The sequence below is a fragment of the Oryx dammah genome, unplaced genomic scaffold, assembly GCF_014754425.2.
Source record: "Oryx dammah isolate SB20612 unplaced genomic scaffold, SCBI_Odam_1.1 HiC_scaffold_14, whole genome shotgun sequence".
Taxonomy (NCBI): domain Eukaryota; kingdom Metazoa; phylum Chordata; class Mammalia; order Artiodactyla; family Bovidae; genus Oryx; species Oryx dammah.
In genome coordinates, this window is record NW_024070198.1 from 50,147,144 (window position 1) to 50,159,203 (window position 12,060).

Below are 12,060 nucleotides of genomic sequence, written 5' to 3' on the forward strand. Positions count from 1 at the left end.
AGCGCGTCCAGCCAGGCGTAGAGACCGCGGAGGGCGCCGGGCGGCAGCGGCGGCGGGGCCGGGGGGCGCGGCCCGGCGGCGGCCAGCAAGCCGGCGCCCGGCGCGGCGGCCCCCTGCAGGCCGTTGCCGGGAGACGGCGCCGGAAGCGCCTGTGGGACCGGAATTCCGGGCGGGGCCGGAAGGGCGGGGCGCGCAGGTGAGGGCGCGGCCACGCCGGGTGCCCGCCGGAGGCTCGGGCTGGGGAGGGGAAGCCAGACCCGGCGCGGTGAGGCTGGGGGGTGGGGGGTCCCCGCGACGGTGAAGGGCCGGGCGGCCCGGCGCGCTGCCGTGCAGGGGCCGCAGCGTCGGACACGACTGAGCAACATTCACACTTCTGTCTCAACAAGCGCTGAAGTCAGGTCTTATAAATTAAATTCCACGCTGTTTCGCGTGCAGTACTTTACACTGATCTAGTAAAAACTTGCGGTCATGTAAAACTTAATCAATAATTTAATCGTAAAATATAAACATTTTATTAAACTTTTGAGCCCTGCTGAATGTGCGCCGTTTTCAGGGACCCAGATAAGACACCAGTGGCCGTCTGAAGACACACGTGGTTGAGGAGGGGCTGGCCTCCCCCAGCCTCCTTCCCCAGGTCAGGACAGCAGCCGACGGCCTAGCTGGGAGTCCTGGGCCCAGGCAGGGAGTCCCGGGTCCAGAGGCCCGAGGCTGTGACCTTGAGACACGGAAGAGCATCTTGGCCCTTAGGAGCCAGCGCTTCCTTTAGGACAGTTCAGAGAGGACTCAGGCCCTGAGGGGGGTGGAGGGCCTGGGGCCAGGCGGCTGCATCTGCTGCTGCTGCTGCTGGCAAGGTCACAGACCCACGCAACATCCAGACAGGTGCACGGATGCCCCTCGGTGCTTGGAGCTTGGGCCCCATCACCTCCTCTGGACAGGGGGTTTCAGAGCAACCTTCGGGTCGCCAGCTCCCTTGGGGAAGGAAAAAAAACTGATAGTAAAGGCCATCTGCTACCAAGAGCCCAACTGAATTAACTTCCTTTTACTTTTCTCAAAATTTGGATCCTCATTTCATCCAAAACCGTGACTGCTCAGAGTGGCGACAGCCTGGATATTAACAGCTGACGCTTCATCAAGAGTCTATTCTCCAGCCAGAAGCAGGAGACTTCCGCGCTTACACCAGTGCAGAAAAAGACGTTAGCAGCCGGAAGAAGCAGTAAGCATTGAAAAGTCCTTTGACAGAGTACAGAGCAGAGGTTATGGCCTCTCGTGGGGAAGCGAGCGAGCTCTGCCCCACCTGGTGGGTCCTAATCTGGCAGTGAGGGCCTCACCTGAGTGGGTCCAGGCTGGGCCCCTCTCGCTCCAGGCTTGACGGGTGGCATCGGGGGAGCACAGGTCGGCTTGATGACCTGGGAGGACGGAGACACAGCTGATGGCTGGCGGTGCCCGGGCGCTGTCTGCCCAGCACTTCTAGGAAGTTCCCTGGGTGCTGTGCTTGGCCCCAGACTGGCCTGCAGGCTTCTCTGGGCTGAGCTCTCTCTACAGAAAATTACCCTCAACACGGTCCCTGCCCTGCCTGGTATCGCCTTTGAATGAAACCCAAGCGTGGCAGGGCCCCCATTCCTGGGCCTGTCGGGCCACCTCACCATCCTGCCCCCTCCCTCAACTCCCTGCCTCACCCCACCCCAACACTACCCAGGAAAAGCTCTTAAATTGCCAGAATGTGGGTCTTTGGAAGGTCTAAAACCAAGGATTCACCACTAAAATGTGCGTTTGTTTGCATTCCACCTTTCCAGGGGCAACCTTGGCTGGGGTGGGGAAGGAAGGTCTCTGGCAGGAGCCCTGCTCAGCCCAGGCCAGGGTGGGGTGCGGCCCAGCACCCAGAGGGCCCTGCTGAGTGGGGCTGGGGGCTGAGGGCCCGGGGCGGCCTGCATTCTCTTCTCTAGCACAGGTCCCTGGCTGCCTCTGCTTCCTGGGCCGGAAATCTGTTTGCCCAACCCCCGTCCCTGTTTGGCCTGTCAAAACCCCTCCTAAAACTTTATTTAAAGACTTTTTCTTGTAACTTTACTGTAACTCTAAATTTAACTCAACATAAAAAGTTGAAAAGAGAAATAGGGAATCTTCATTGACTAAACGCTGCAGTAACGGTTGTCCTGGGCGAGACCCACCATCAGAGGCCCCGTGGGTTAGCTCGAGGAAGAAGTAGGCTGGCGTCTCTCCAAACACCTCCAAGCTTTAACCACAAAGGGAAGAGGGCTCTAACAGTGATTCGCGTCCCCACAGACACTACTGCAACCAGTGATGACTCCACACCACCGGGACGGACAGGCTGACATGGGCCCACAGGACGCCTGGTGGGCGGAGCCCCGCCCCAGGAGTGGGCAGAGAGCCTGGTTCAGGCCTCACCGTCTGTCAGAGCAGGGGAGCCCCTGCCTGCGGGGAGGTGAGAGTGTGTCCAGGGGTGTGTAGGAACCTCACTAGTGCTCCCAGCAATGGAGGCGACCCACCAGAGCTGGACCTCACGGTGGGTAGAAGGGCCTCCCACACGCGCCCCAAGGCAGGGGGCCTGCTGGGGCGCCAGTGACTCACGTTTGGGAGAGACTTTTCCCAAACCGCAGAAGCCTTGAAAGAAGGGAGGTGGAGCCCACGGCGCCCCTGGGCTCCTCCCCATGGCCCTCTCACCTGCTTTGGCTTCAGCACCGGAAGGGGCTTGGCAGGAGGAGCAGGTCTGAGCTGCTGGGAGTGGGGAGGACTAGTCAGAACCCCCAGGTCCCCTGGGTGTTCTTCATGTCCTCGCTGGGCTTCCAGACTGGGCGCCTGGCTCACCAAGTGCAGCCACAGACCCTCCTCCCCCGGGGCCCGCAATGTGCCCCTCCCGGCTCACCTGGCCTGGGGCCTGCTGGGGATACACAGGAAGCGGGGACGGTGGTCTGGCCATGGCGGCTGGAGGCTGGAGGGAACGGGCGTGAGCTTGGGTCTCCCAGGGCAACCGCACCCAGAGAGGCCTGGCTCAGAGCTGCCCCCCCCCCCACTGAGGACCCAAGGTTCTGGCCCCTCCCCCAGCCCTGGGGTCACAGGGAGGTGCTGGCAGCCTCTGCGCCTCCCGACCATCCTGGGACCATCCTGGGACCATCCTGGGACCATCCTGGGATGGGCGCTGTGGAGGCTTTGAGCCTCAGGCTCAATTTCACCCCCGGCTCAGGCAGCTCTTCAGACCCCTCGTCCTGGAGCCTTGGTATGGCCTCCAAAAGGGGGTCACGGGGGCCACTCTGAGCCTCATGAACCTGAGATTCGGGGGTGGCCTGGAGTCTGTTGGGATGGCTGGCGCTTACAGCAGGGGGTGGTCGCTTAGGGGTCACCGAGGAAGCTGTGGGCTTGGGGGGCTGGGAGGGCGGGGCCGGCTCTGGGGAGGCCCCGGGGGGAGCCTGAGCCCCGCCTTTCGCAGGCTTGCTGAGCCCTTCGTGAAACAGGGGGTTGGAGAGCCCCATGGCTGTCTTGGGTGCCACATTCCTAGGAGAAATAAGATGGGTCAGTGTGTCCTGGCCTCAGGATTCAGCCCAGAGAATTGAGGATCCTGTGCGTGGGGACCCTGGCCTGGCCCCAGACCGCTCAGCTGCAGCCGCCCCTCGGGGTCGGGCCAGGCCCAGGGCAGGGGGCTTGGAGGCCACCAGCAGGCGTGTCCTGCTGCAGCCAGCACGGGCCGACGTCCCCACACAGCGGGCTGAGTGAAGTGTCACCCCTGGGCAGTGGGCCGGTGCGGCCTTCTCTGAGCTTCCTCGTCACCAACCTGTCCCCACAGCCCAACCTGCTCCCGCGGCAGAAGGCAGGGGCCCACGGCGGGGCCCCCACCACGGGGTCGCCCCCACAACAGCGCGAGCAGGTGACTGGCCCTGCACACGCTGACGTCCTATGAGCCCAGAGCACAGCACCCCCACCTCCTTCGGACCGGGCTCCGGGCCTTGCGGTAGATGAGCACGCCCGCCAGGATCAGCGCCAGCACCACCAGGGCGCCCACGCCCACCAGCACACGCGTTCGGAGGCTCCCAGGAGCTGTGGGGGCGCAGAAGGCCAGGCATTACCAGGGCTGGAACTGGCTCGAGGCAGCAGGGACCAGGAGGGCCCGCCGGCAACTCAGCCCTGGCCAGGCCAGCCCGGAGCTGAGGAGGGGCGAGAAGGGGACCACCTCCTTGGGGAAGCCAACAGCCCGAATCCTGACCACACCCCCCCAAAGCCCAGGCCCTGAAGCTCTGAGACCTGGTGCCTGACACCAGTGCTCCGGGGTCCCGGGGGACCAGTCGGGGGCTTGGTGGCGGGCGGCCTGGTTGGGGGGGCTTGGCGGGTGGCCTCGGTCGGGGACTTAGTGGGCGGCCCTCGGGTGGGGGCTCGGTGGCGGGTGGCCCTCGGCCCTAGTGATGCAGGCGTGGTCGGGCCAGGCCCCGGGGGCCGCAGTGCTGTGCACGTCCTTGTGTTCAGCGGGGGATAGTGTGGGGCTGGGAGGCCAGTGTCCTGGGCTCAGCGTGGGTTAAGGACCCAGCAAGGAGCGGCCCGTGCTGCCTGCAGCCCTCCTTCTGGGACAGGCCTCCCTTCTCGGGGAGGGCCACCCTGGACCCGTGCGGTCAGGCTGCGAGGCCGCAACCTTCCACAGGCCCGTCACAATTCAGGGGCACACGGCCTCCTCTCAGCCCTGCCCAGGTGGTCTGAGGAGAGGCAGGACCCGCGACCAGACCCCGTCAGGCTTGAGAGTGTGTGAGCAGACGCGGCCCGCCCAGCCTACCTGCGTGCGGGTCGGACAGCGGCTCTGCACAGTGGGGCGGGGCCCAGCCCGGGTAGCAGTGGCACCGGTCCTTGTGGTCGCACTCCTGGGGGACAGCCGGGCGTCAGGGCCTCGGGACCCCGCGCACTGCGCTGCCCGGGGCCCCCGACAGAGGACCGCCGCCACCAGGGTTTCGTCACAGGTGCCGAGAGCTGCAGCCCTCCCAGACACTGCGGGGCTTTCTGAGCAAAGCAGGCATCGCCGCGGGGGGCAGGGTGGCGTGGCGGTGGGCTTTCCTCCCCAGGAGGGGGTGCAGGAGGGCACAGCCCTGGGGCCCAGGCCTTCCCAGTGTCAGACCTCAGAACCGGATGCTTCACACCTGACTATTCTGCCCATGTGTCCACCGGCTCTGAAACCCGGGAGATCCCCGACAGTCCCCGCCACGGGAGGGCCCGGCAGCTCCTGACGGCCCCAGGGCGCCAGCCTCGGCCCTCTGTCTGTCTCGGGGCAAGGCGGGGGGCAAGTGTGGCCAGCACGTTTCAAGGCCAGGGGGCTGCTGGCGGGCTGCACCCTGGGCCCACTTACCCCGTGGCTGTTGCATCGGGCAGAGCAGTTCCTGGACCTGTACACGTGGAGGTCCCGACAGAAGCCGTCCCAGCAAACCTGGAGGACAGCGGGGGTCTCCTGAGACGGCCAGTCTAGACCCCTGCTTGAAGCACCCAGTCTCCACCGTCAGCCAGAGCTGCCCCCCACCTTGCATCTGGGCTCTGGGGGGACAGGCCACAGCCCCCACCCTCTCGACAGCCCCGCCTGCAGGTCATCTGCTGCCCAACCTCAGCCGTGGGGAAGGACTGCGCCCAGCCAGCTGTCTGCGACCACCAGGGCCAGAGGAGCCCCCTGCCCACCCCCAGGGCTCGCAGACCGTCTTTAAACCCGTTCACTGCGGGGGCTTCTCCCACAGCCCCGTGCACCTTCTGACTTTCTACCCGGGGCAGAGCGCTCCAGCAGCTGCCACGGCCCTGCTCTGGGCCCTGCAAGCTTGCCCCGAGCCCAGCGGCCTGACCGGGAGGCGTGTCCGACCCACCTGCTCCTCGCCACACTTGGTGCCCTTGGGCACCAGCTCATACACAGGGCTGCCATCCTGGACGACAGCCCGGCAAACGCCTGAGGGGGTGGTGAGGATGCATTGTCGGCCTTCCGGGGGGTCCAGCCCCCCCTCACAGAAGAGAGTGCCGCACTTGTTGACCCTGGGGACAGAGGGACGAGCATGGGGCTGCTCTGTGGGGCTTCCTGCTCCAGGCTCAGCGCGCCAGGAGCTCCGAGGCCCCAGGCGGCCACAGGCCTCCACACCTCAGCCCCAGGGCCAGCCTTCCTACAAGGGCTTGGGCCGAGGGTCCCACAGGGCAGGGCGGCCCCCCCTCCCCCCACCATCCAAGAGGCCCCGACTCAGCCCCAGACTCCTTTGTGCAGAGGACCTTCTTGTGGCCCCAGGGAGGGGGACATCCCGGGCCCCGGCCCCAGGGGAGTTGGGCCACAAGGGACGCTCACCTGCCGGCCTGCAAGGGGACCCCGGCCCCGCAGCCTTCGGAGATGCTGTAGCGGAAGCAAGTCTCCACTGCCACTCGCGAGCCTGCAGGCAGGGGTGGGTCAGTCCTCCAGCTCGGGACCCGCTGCCACCCTCACCTCCCTGACGGTCCTGCAGCTGTGCCCCGCTCACCTGGCCCCCACAAGTCCTGGCAGCGCTGGGCCAGCGTCGGGCAGGCCCCGTTGTAGCAGTAGCCCCCTGGGCAGGGCGTGCCGTTCTCCCGGAAGGCATCCTCAGGGCACGCGGGCCACCGGCCATCACAGTGCTCACCAAGGTCACACTGGTCCTTTGCGGGGCGGCACAGCTCTCCAGCGGGCTTCACCTGGTTCCAGGGGGCCAGGATCACCATGGGAACAGGAGGCCCCCAGCACGCACGCCGCCCTGAGCCCAGGCCCCAGGCTCACCCTGCACTCATAGCAGCAGGCGCCGTGGGCGCACTCGGCCCCCTCGGCCAGCAGGCAGGTGCTGGCGTTGCAGCAGCGGTTCGGACAGTCCTGGGTTGGGGGGGGGAGGCGACAGCAAAGGTCCAAGTGGGCCTCACACCGGGCCCCCTGCCCCTGCCGTGGGAAGACTGGCACCCAGTCTTCCCACCCAGCAGCCCTGCCGGTCGTTTCAGGAGGTGTGGCCAGGTGTGCAGGGCACCCAGGGGTCAGGAACCGACGCCCAGCCTGCAGATGGGAACTTGGCCCACGAGCCCAGACAGCGGAGGGTGGCAGTGCTCAGCTCTGTACCTCGGGGCGGCCACAGTCACACTGCTCCCCGCGCTCCAGGAACCCGTTTCCGCACACAGGGCCGCCCACCAGCCGGTCAAGGTCTGGGGTGTCCACCAGGCAGGCTGTGCGGCGCTTCTCCAGGAACATCTCCAGGTCAGCCCGGCTACAGTGACTGAACTTCCTGGGGTACTGGGAGCTGGGGGGCATCCAGTTATCAGGAGGGCTCCCTGGGGTACTGGGAGCTGGGGGGCTTCCAGTTATCAGGAGGGCTCCCTGGGGTAGTGGGAGCTGGGGGGCGTCCTTGTTATCAGGGGGGCTCCCTGGGGTACCAGAAGCTGGGGGGAGTCCCTGTTATCAGGAGGGTGGGTGGAGCCAGCTCTGTGTGCTGACAGCACCCCCAGCCCGGGGCCCTGGGCCAGGCTGGACCGCCGAGCCTCACCCGATGCTGGCCGCCATCACACAACCGCCGCCCTCCCGCGGCACCGGGCAGTAGCAGCCGGCGACGTTCTCGTCGTGGTCCATGCCCAGGTTGTGACCCATCTCGTGGGCCATGGTGCTCGCCACACCGATGGGATTCAGACTGTGGTCCTGCAGGGGGGCCGTGCTGGCTGGGGCTGCTCCTGGGTCTCATGCCCCACCTCACTGCCCATGCCTCCCCTACTGTCCGCCCCAGGGAGGCTGAGAGGCTTGGCGGTGCTCCCGCCAACATCGCTTCTTCAAATAGTAGATATACGGTAATATTATTACAAATAACAGTAACAGCATCCGTGCCGTTCAGCCTGCCAGACTGCAGCACGGGGCGGAGCGGCGGACCTGAGTGCCCCGCCCCCCCCCACGTGCTCTGCGTCAAGCCCCAGGCCTCGCGACCGCCCTCCCGCCCCACGCGGCCGGCTACAGCCTCTGTCCAGCGAACCCGTGCAGACCCCCGCACCTGGTTTACAGCCCCTGAGTTCTGGGAGCACATGGTAGACACCTTGGCCAGTCCCACGGTGGTCCCGGTGAAATCGACTCCGCTAGGAAGCAGAGCAGTGTCCGCCGGAGAGCAGCGCCCCGAAGCCCGCGCCCCAGGCCCCCGGCCCCCCGGGGGCGGTGTGGCCCCCTGCCCCGCTCCCCCCGCCCCCGCTCGCTCACGTGATGAGCTGCACGTTGTCGTGTGCCTGCCGGCCCACCAGCTCTCGGGTCCGCCAGGCCAGGAAGTTGTCCAGTGTGGCGTCGGGCTGGGAGCTGACCTGAATCTTGTCCCCACCATTCCACATCTCCAGGCCCACGAGCACCACGCGGAAATTGAGCTCCTGATAGAGCTGCCAGAGGACAGGGAACCGCGAGGGTCAGGCTTGGCGGTGAGGCTGGCGGAGGGCCTGAGGCCCCGCCGTGTCCACTGTGATGCGAGGAGTCTCGAGGGCTGGGGCAGGGTCCCAGCTCCCCCCTTCCCCTGGCGGGCGGCTCTACCTGCAGCCTGGCCGCTACCAGCGCCACCCCAACCCTCCTGTGCAGCGGGGTTTCTGTCGGGCTGGCCGCGAGCTGCCCAGGGGTCCCAGCGGCCACTGCTGGAAGCCCCCAGGGCAGAAGTAGCGCCCACCTTGTCCACGTGGTTGACCACCTCCAGCACCCGCTGACGCACGGCCTCTCTGCTCCCAAACCGCTGGAACTGGAGGACCGCAGACCCTCAGCGGCAGCCTGGGGCCCCGCCCCGCCCATCCCCCTGCGCCCCGCCCCCGCCCCAGGTACCTCCGTGCTGTCCGTGACCACGAACAGCTCCACGTAGCGGGTCTCTCTGGGTTCTGACCACTTTTGAGAAGCAGTAACAAGAATCCAGTCAGTCATTAGCCACAGCCCTCCTGTCCTCAGCCCATCGCCACACGCTGACCCCCTCCCGGGCCCTGGAGCTGGCTCCCGGCCCTCGCCAGCGCTGGGGGATGGGGGAGCGGTCGGGGGTCGGGGGCTCTGCCGCTTCGGGGCGGAGCCAGATGCAGGCCAACCCCCCCTAACCCCCCCACCCCCATCCCCACCCCCCACCCCCTGACTCCCCCACCCCACCCCACCCCCCCCGTCGCTGAGCAGCCAGCAGTCTGGGGGCGCAAGGGCCCAAGCAGAGCGGCAAGAAGCGTTGGGCCTCCATTCACCCGGGGTCTGAGGGCTGCAGACACTCGAGGCCCCAGGACGCTCTCTAGGCTGCTGTCATCGACGCCACAGGTGCCAGCCTCCTGCTGCAGGTGCTGCGCCAGGTACAGGGCGTGGGGCCCTTCCTCCCCGGCCCCCGCCAGGGGCTCGATCAGGCGGACGGCGGGGCCCGCCTGGAAGAAGCCCCTGAGGCAGAGACGAGCGAGGCTCTGAGCCTGTGGCCCCAGGGAGCCCACTGCCACTCCGGCAGACCCCTGCCTCCTGGGCCCCACTCGCTCCTCTGGAGGGCAAGGGGCGCCTGGCCTGAAGCACCCACCTGAGGCCGGCACAGGTGCTGAGGCTGGCGGCCGAGTGCGGGTGCCCCTCCACGTGGCCCTGGTAGAAGCAGTGGTCCTGCGGGAGGAGGGTGTGAGGACCCCACTCCCGCGCCCAGCTCCCTGCGCCCGCTGCTGGCCCGGGGCAGGAGCACGGGGGCCTACCTGCCTCTGCAGCCTCTCTGTCACCTGGGAGCCATTGGTGGCCGTGTAGGTCTCCGCGTAGCCGGAGCCCACCAGGTCCCTGGAAAAGAGCCACCGTGGTGCCCTGGCCGCCCCTGGTGCAGAGGAGAGGCTGGAGAAAGCGGGGTGTGGGACAGGGGAAAGACGGGCGCTCACCTGTTCTTCCGAAGGTGCAGGGTGAAGGTGTGCCCTCGGGCCCCCAGGACGTAGCTGACACTCTCTGGGTACAGGCCCTGGGCAGGGGGCAGGGAGGGGTCCAGGGTGAGGCCCTGCCCGGCCACGCCCACCTCAAACCTGGAGGGGCAGCGGGGGCTTGGGGTGTACCCAGGGCGTGGGGCAGGCGGGCAGCTCCACCCAGAGCTGGGCCTCAGGCCTCGGGGAGAGGACAACGCCCCTCCCAGGCCATGTGGGGGAGGAGGACCCCAGCCCCTACAGAGGACAAGGGGGCCAGGCCGCCCTCTCTGCTCCAGGGGACCGGCTCCTGCAAGGCCCTGCCCCCTTCAGCGCCCCCCACCAAGGCTGCAGCTGACCCCCCAGGACCCTGTGCTTAGAGCCAGCAGAGGGGGCTAGGGGCCCAGGGCGGTGGGCGGCTCCTCCTGGGACAGAGAGGTCAAGTCTGGGCTGTCTCCACCCTCACATGCAAATGTGTACCCCGTCAGGAATGCCCCCAGGCAGCCCTGGGGAATCCCAGCCCGGCCCCAACACCCGGGAGAGGTATTAGCAGAGAGGTGTCAGCGACCCAGCCCACGGAAACACCCCACGTCTCAGAGTGAAACGGGGGCGGGGCCCTGGCTGGCGGGCTCCAGAAAGGAAGACGGGACTGCGCCAGCCGCCAGCCGCCAGCAGGGGCCACCTGAGGCAGCCCTGCCTCCAGGGTGAGCAGGACAGAAGGTGAGGCCTGGGGGCAGGGGGCAGGCTGCTCGGGCGGAGGTGAGCTCCCAGGAGTCTGCCCAAAGGCCTGGAAGCCCCCGGCCCTCAGCCCCCTTACTATGATCTCGGGGCACACAGGGAGCTATCACCCTGCTCAGTGGGAAACGGGCTCTGAGGTGGGTGGGGGGGACCCCCGGGCCAGCATCCTGCCGAGACTTACCAGGCGGGAGGGCAGAGCCCGCCGAGCACGGGGTACACCCAGGCGCCGGGGCGTCACCACCTCGTACTGCTCCACGTGGGGCAGGGCGGCCCCGGGGGCGACCCCTGCAGGAGGGGGGGGGGTCAGCAGTGCACAGCACACCTTCCCGCCCCGGGAGTCCCTTCCCAGCCTGCCATGCGCGGCCCCTTCTCTCGGGGAATCACCACAGACCCTGAGGTCTGGCTCCCCAGCCGGAGTGGGGACCCTGCCTTAAAGAGACCACAGGACCCCCACCCGGGCGGTGCCCAGAGACGCTGCCCAGCGCCAGCCCGTCTAGGAGCTCACCAGCTGCCACCCAGAGCCCAGGGTGGCCTGGATACCGGCCCCCTCAGGGGCCAGGATGCACACAGGCCCTAGGGGGTGGGGGGAAGCAGGTCTGCCCGCCCAGTTCATCTCCATAATCACACGACGGTATCTAAAGGCAGAGCGAGAGCCCTCTTCCGCAGGGCTCACCCAGCCTGAAGCTAGAAGCTGCCCTGTACCCGGCCACACAGCCCAGACCCAGAGCTGACCACTGGCCTCACCCCTGAGATTCTTCCTCTTGCCAGTGTTAGTGGTCGTCCCTCGTTAGACCGTTTGGCAAAGCTCCAGGACAGAGGCCGAGGGGAGGGCACCTGCCTAGGAAGTGCCCTCATCCCAGAACCCATGGAGCTCTTGGGAGCCAGGGTAGGGGTAAAGGCCAGCAGCACAGCCAGACCCCCCCCCCGAGAGAGAGGCAGGTCCCCATGTTGCCGGGCAACTCCGTGGGGTGTCCCCGACCCCCCAGCTCCAGGCCGCTGCTCCTCGTCCTCCCTTCCTCGCCAGGCTGGGGGTCCCAGCAAAGGTGGGCCATCGCCCCCAGGCCCTGGATTGGCGCGGGGGGCAGCCAGCCCTTCACTCTGAACTTCCCCGCAAGGCCCCCCTCCAGTGCAGGAAACGCCCAGCTGGTCGTTTACCCACACGGTTCCCTTTTGCAGGTTCCCTGCGTCCACCGCCCGGGCTTCCCCGCTGACTGGCCGACTCCCCGAGACGAGCCCAGAGTCCCGCGCGGGGAGCCGCGGGCCGGGCGGCGGCGCAGGCAGCGCGGGACCCGCTCCTCACCCCGCAGCCCCAGCGCGGCGAACAGCAGCAGCCCGAGGCCGCGCATGGCGGGGGTCCGGTGGGCGTGGGTGCGCGTCGGCCTTCGGGGTCCGAGCGCTGGGATCCGGGGTCCGGGAAGGGCGGCGAGAGCAGGTACCGTCACGGCTGCGCCCGCAGGGGTTCGTCTTGCGCTCGAGTCAGGCTCC

General features: G+C 67.5%; 2 protein-coding genes across 5 annotated transcripts in view; both read right to left on the reverse strand.

Moving 5' to 3' along the window:
- LOC120873661 overlaps positions 1-365 on the reverse strand; it is a 6,736-nt gene extending 6,371 nt beyond the window's left edge. Inside the window, exon 1 of the mRNA XM_040254459.1 lies at positions 4-365. Coding sequence (XP_040110393.1) covers positions 4-365 — 362 coding nt within the window. The remainder of the gene's footprint in view (positions 1-3) is intronic.
- Positions 366-488: 123 nt separating this feature from the next.
- Positions 489-12,060, reverse strand: ADAM8 (ADAM metallopeptidase domain 8). 4 transcript variants are annotated; one of them, XM_040254737.1, is made up of 25 exons: positions 11,876-12,060; positions 10,757-10,860; positions 9,823-9,899; positions 9,649-9,727; positions 9,486-9,562; positions 9,172-9,355; positions 8,777-8,836; positions 8,628-8,696; positions 8,180-8,349; positions 7,980-8,061; positions 7,488-7,636; positions 7,067-7,244; positions 6,740-6,829; positions 6,468-6,657; positions 6,299-6,380; positions 5,835-5,997; positions 5,336-5,413; positions 4,772-4,856; positions 3,933-4,047; positions 3,330-3,507; positions 3,158-3,163; positions 2,882-2,959; positions 2,680-2,730; positions 1,329-1,406; positions 489-969 (listed from the first exon to the last, which is right to left on the reverse strand). In XM_040254737.1, the coding sequence occupies exons 1-25, from the start codon at positions 11,919-11,921 to the stop codon at positions 919-921; spliced, it is 2,520 nt and encodes an 839-aa protein (XP_040110671.1). In that variant the 5' UTR covers positions 11,922-12,060; the 3' UTR covers positions 489-918. The 4 variants fall into 4 exon arrangements, with proteins under 4 accessions (XP_040110671.1, XP_040110673.1, XP_040110670.1 ...); XM_040254739.1 differs by having other exon boundaries at positions 489-965; positions 2,680-2,733; XM_040254736.1 differs by having other exon boundaries at positions 2,680-2,733.

Coding starts and splice junctions, on each gene's coding strand:
- ADAM8 (XM_040254736.1), bottom strand. CDS start 11,921: ATGCGCGGCCTCGGGCTGCTGCTGTTCGCCGCGCTGGGGCTGCGGG. Junction 9,563..9,648: donor CAGAGAGGCTGCAGAGGCAG/GTAGGCCCCCGT, acceptor CTCCTCCCGCAG/GACCACTGCTTCTACCAGGG. Junction 8,350..8,627: donor TGGTCAACCACGTGGACAAG/GTGGGCGCTACT, acceptor GTCCTCTGGCAG/CTCTATCAGGAGCTCAATTT.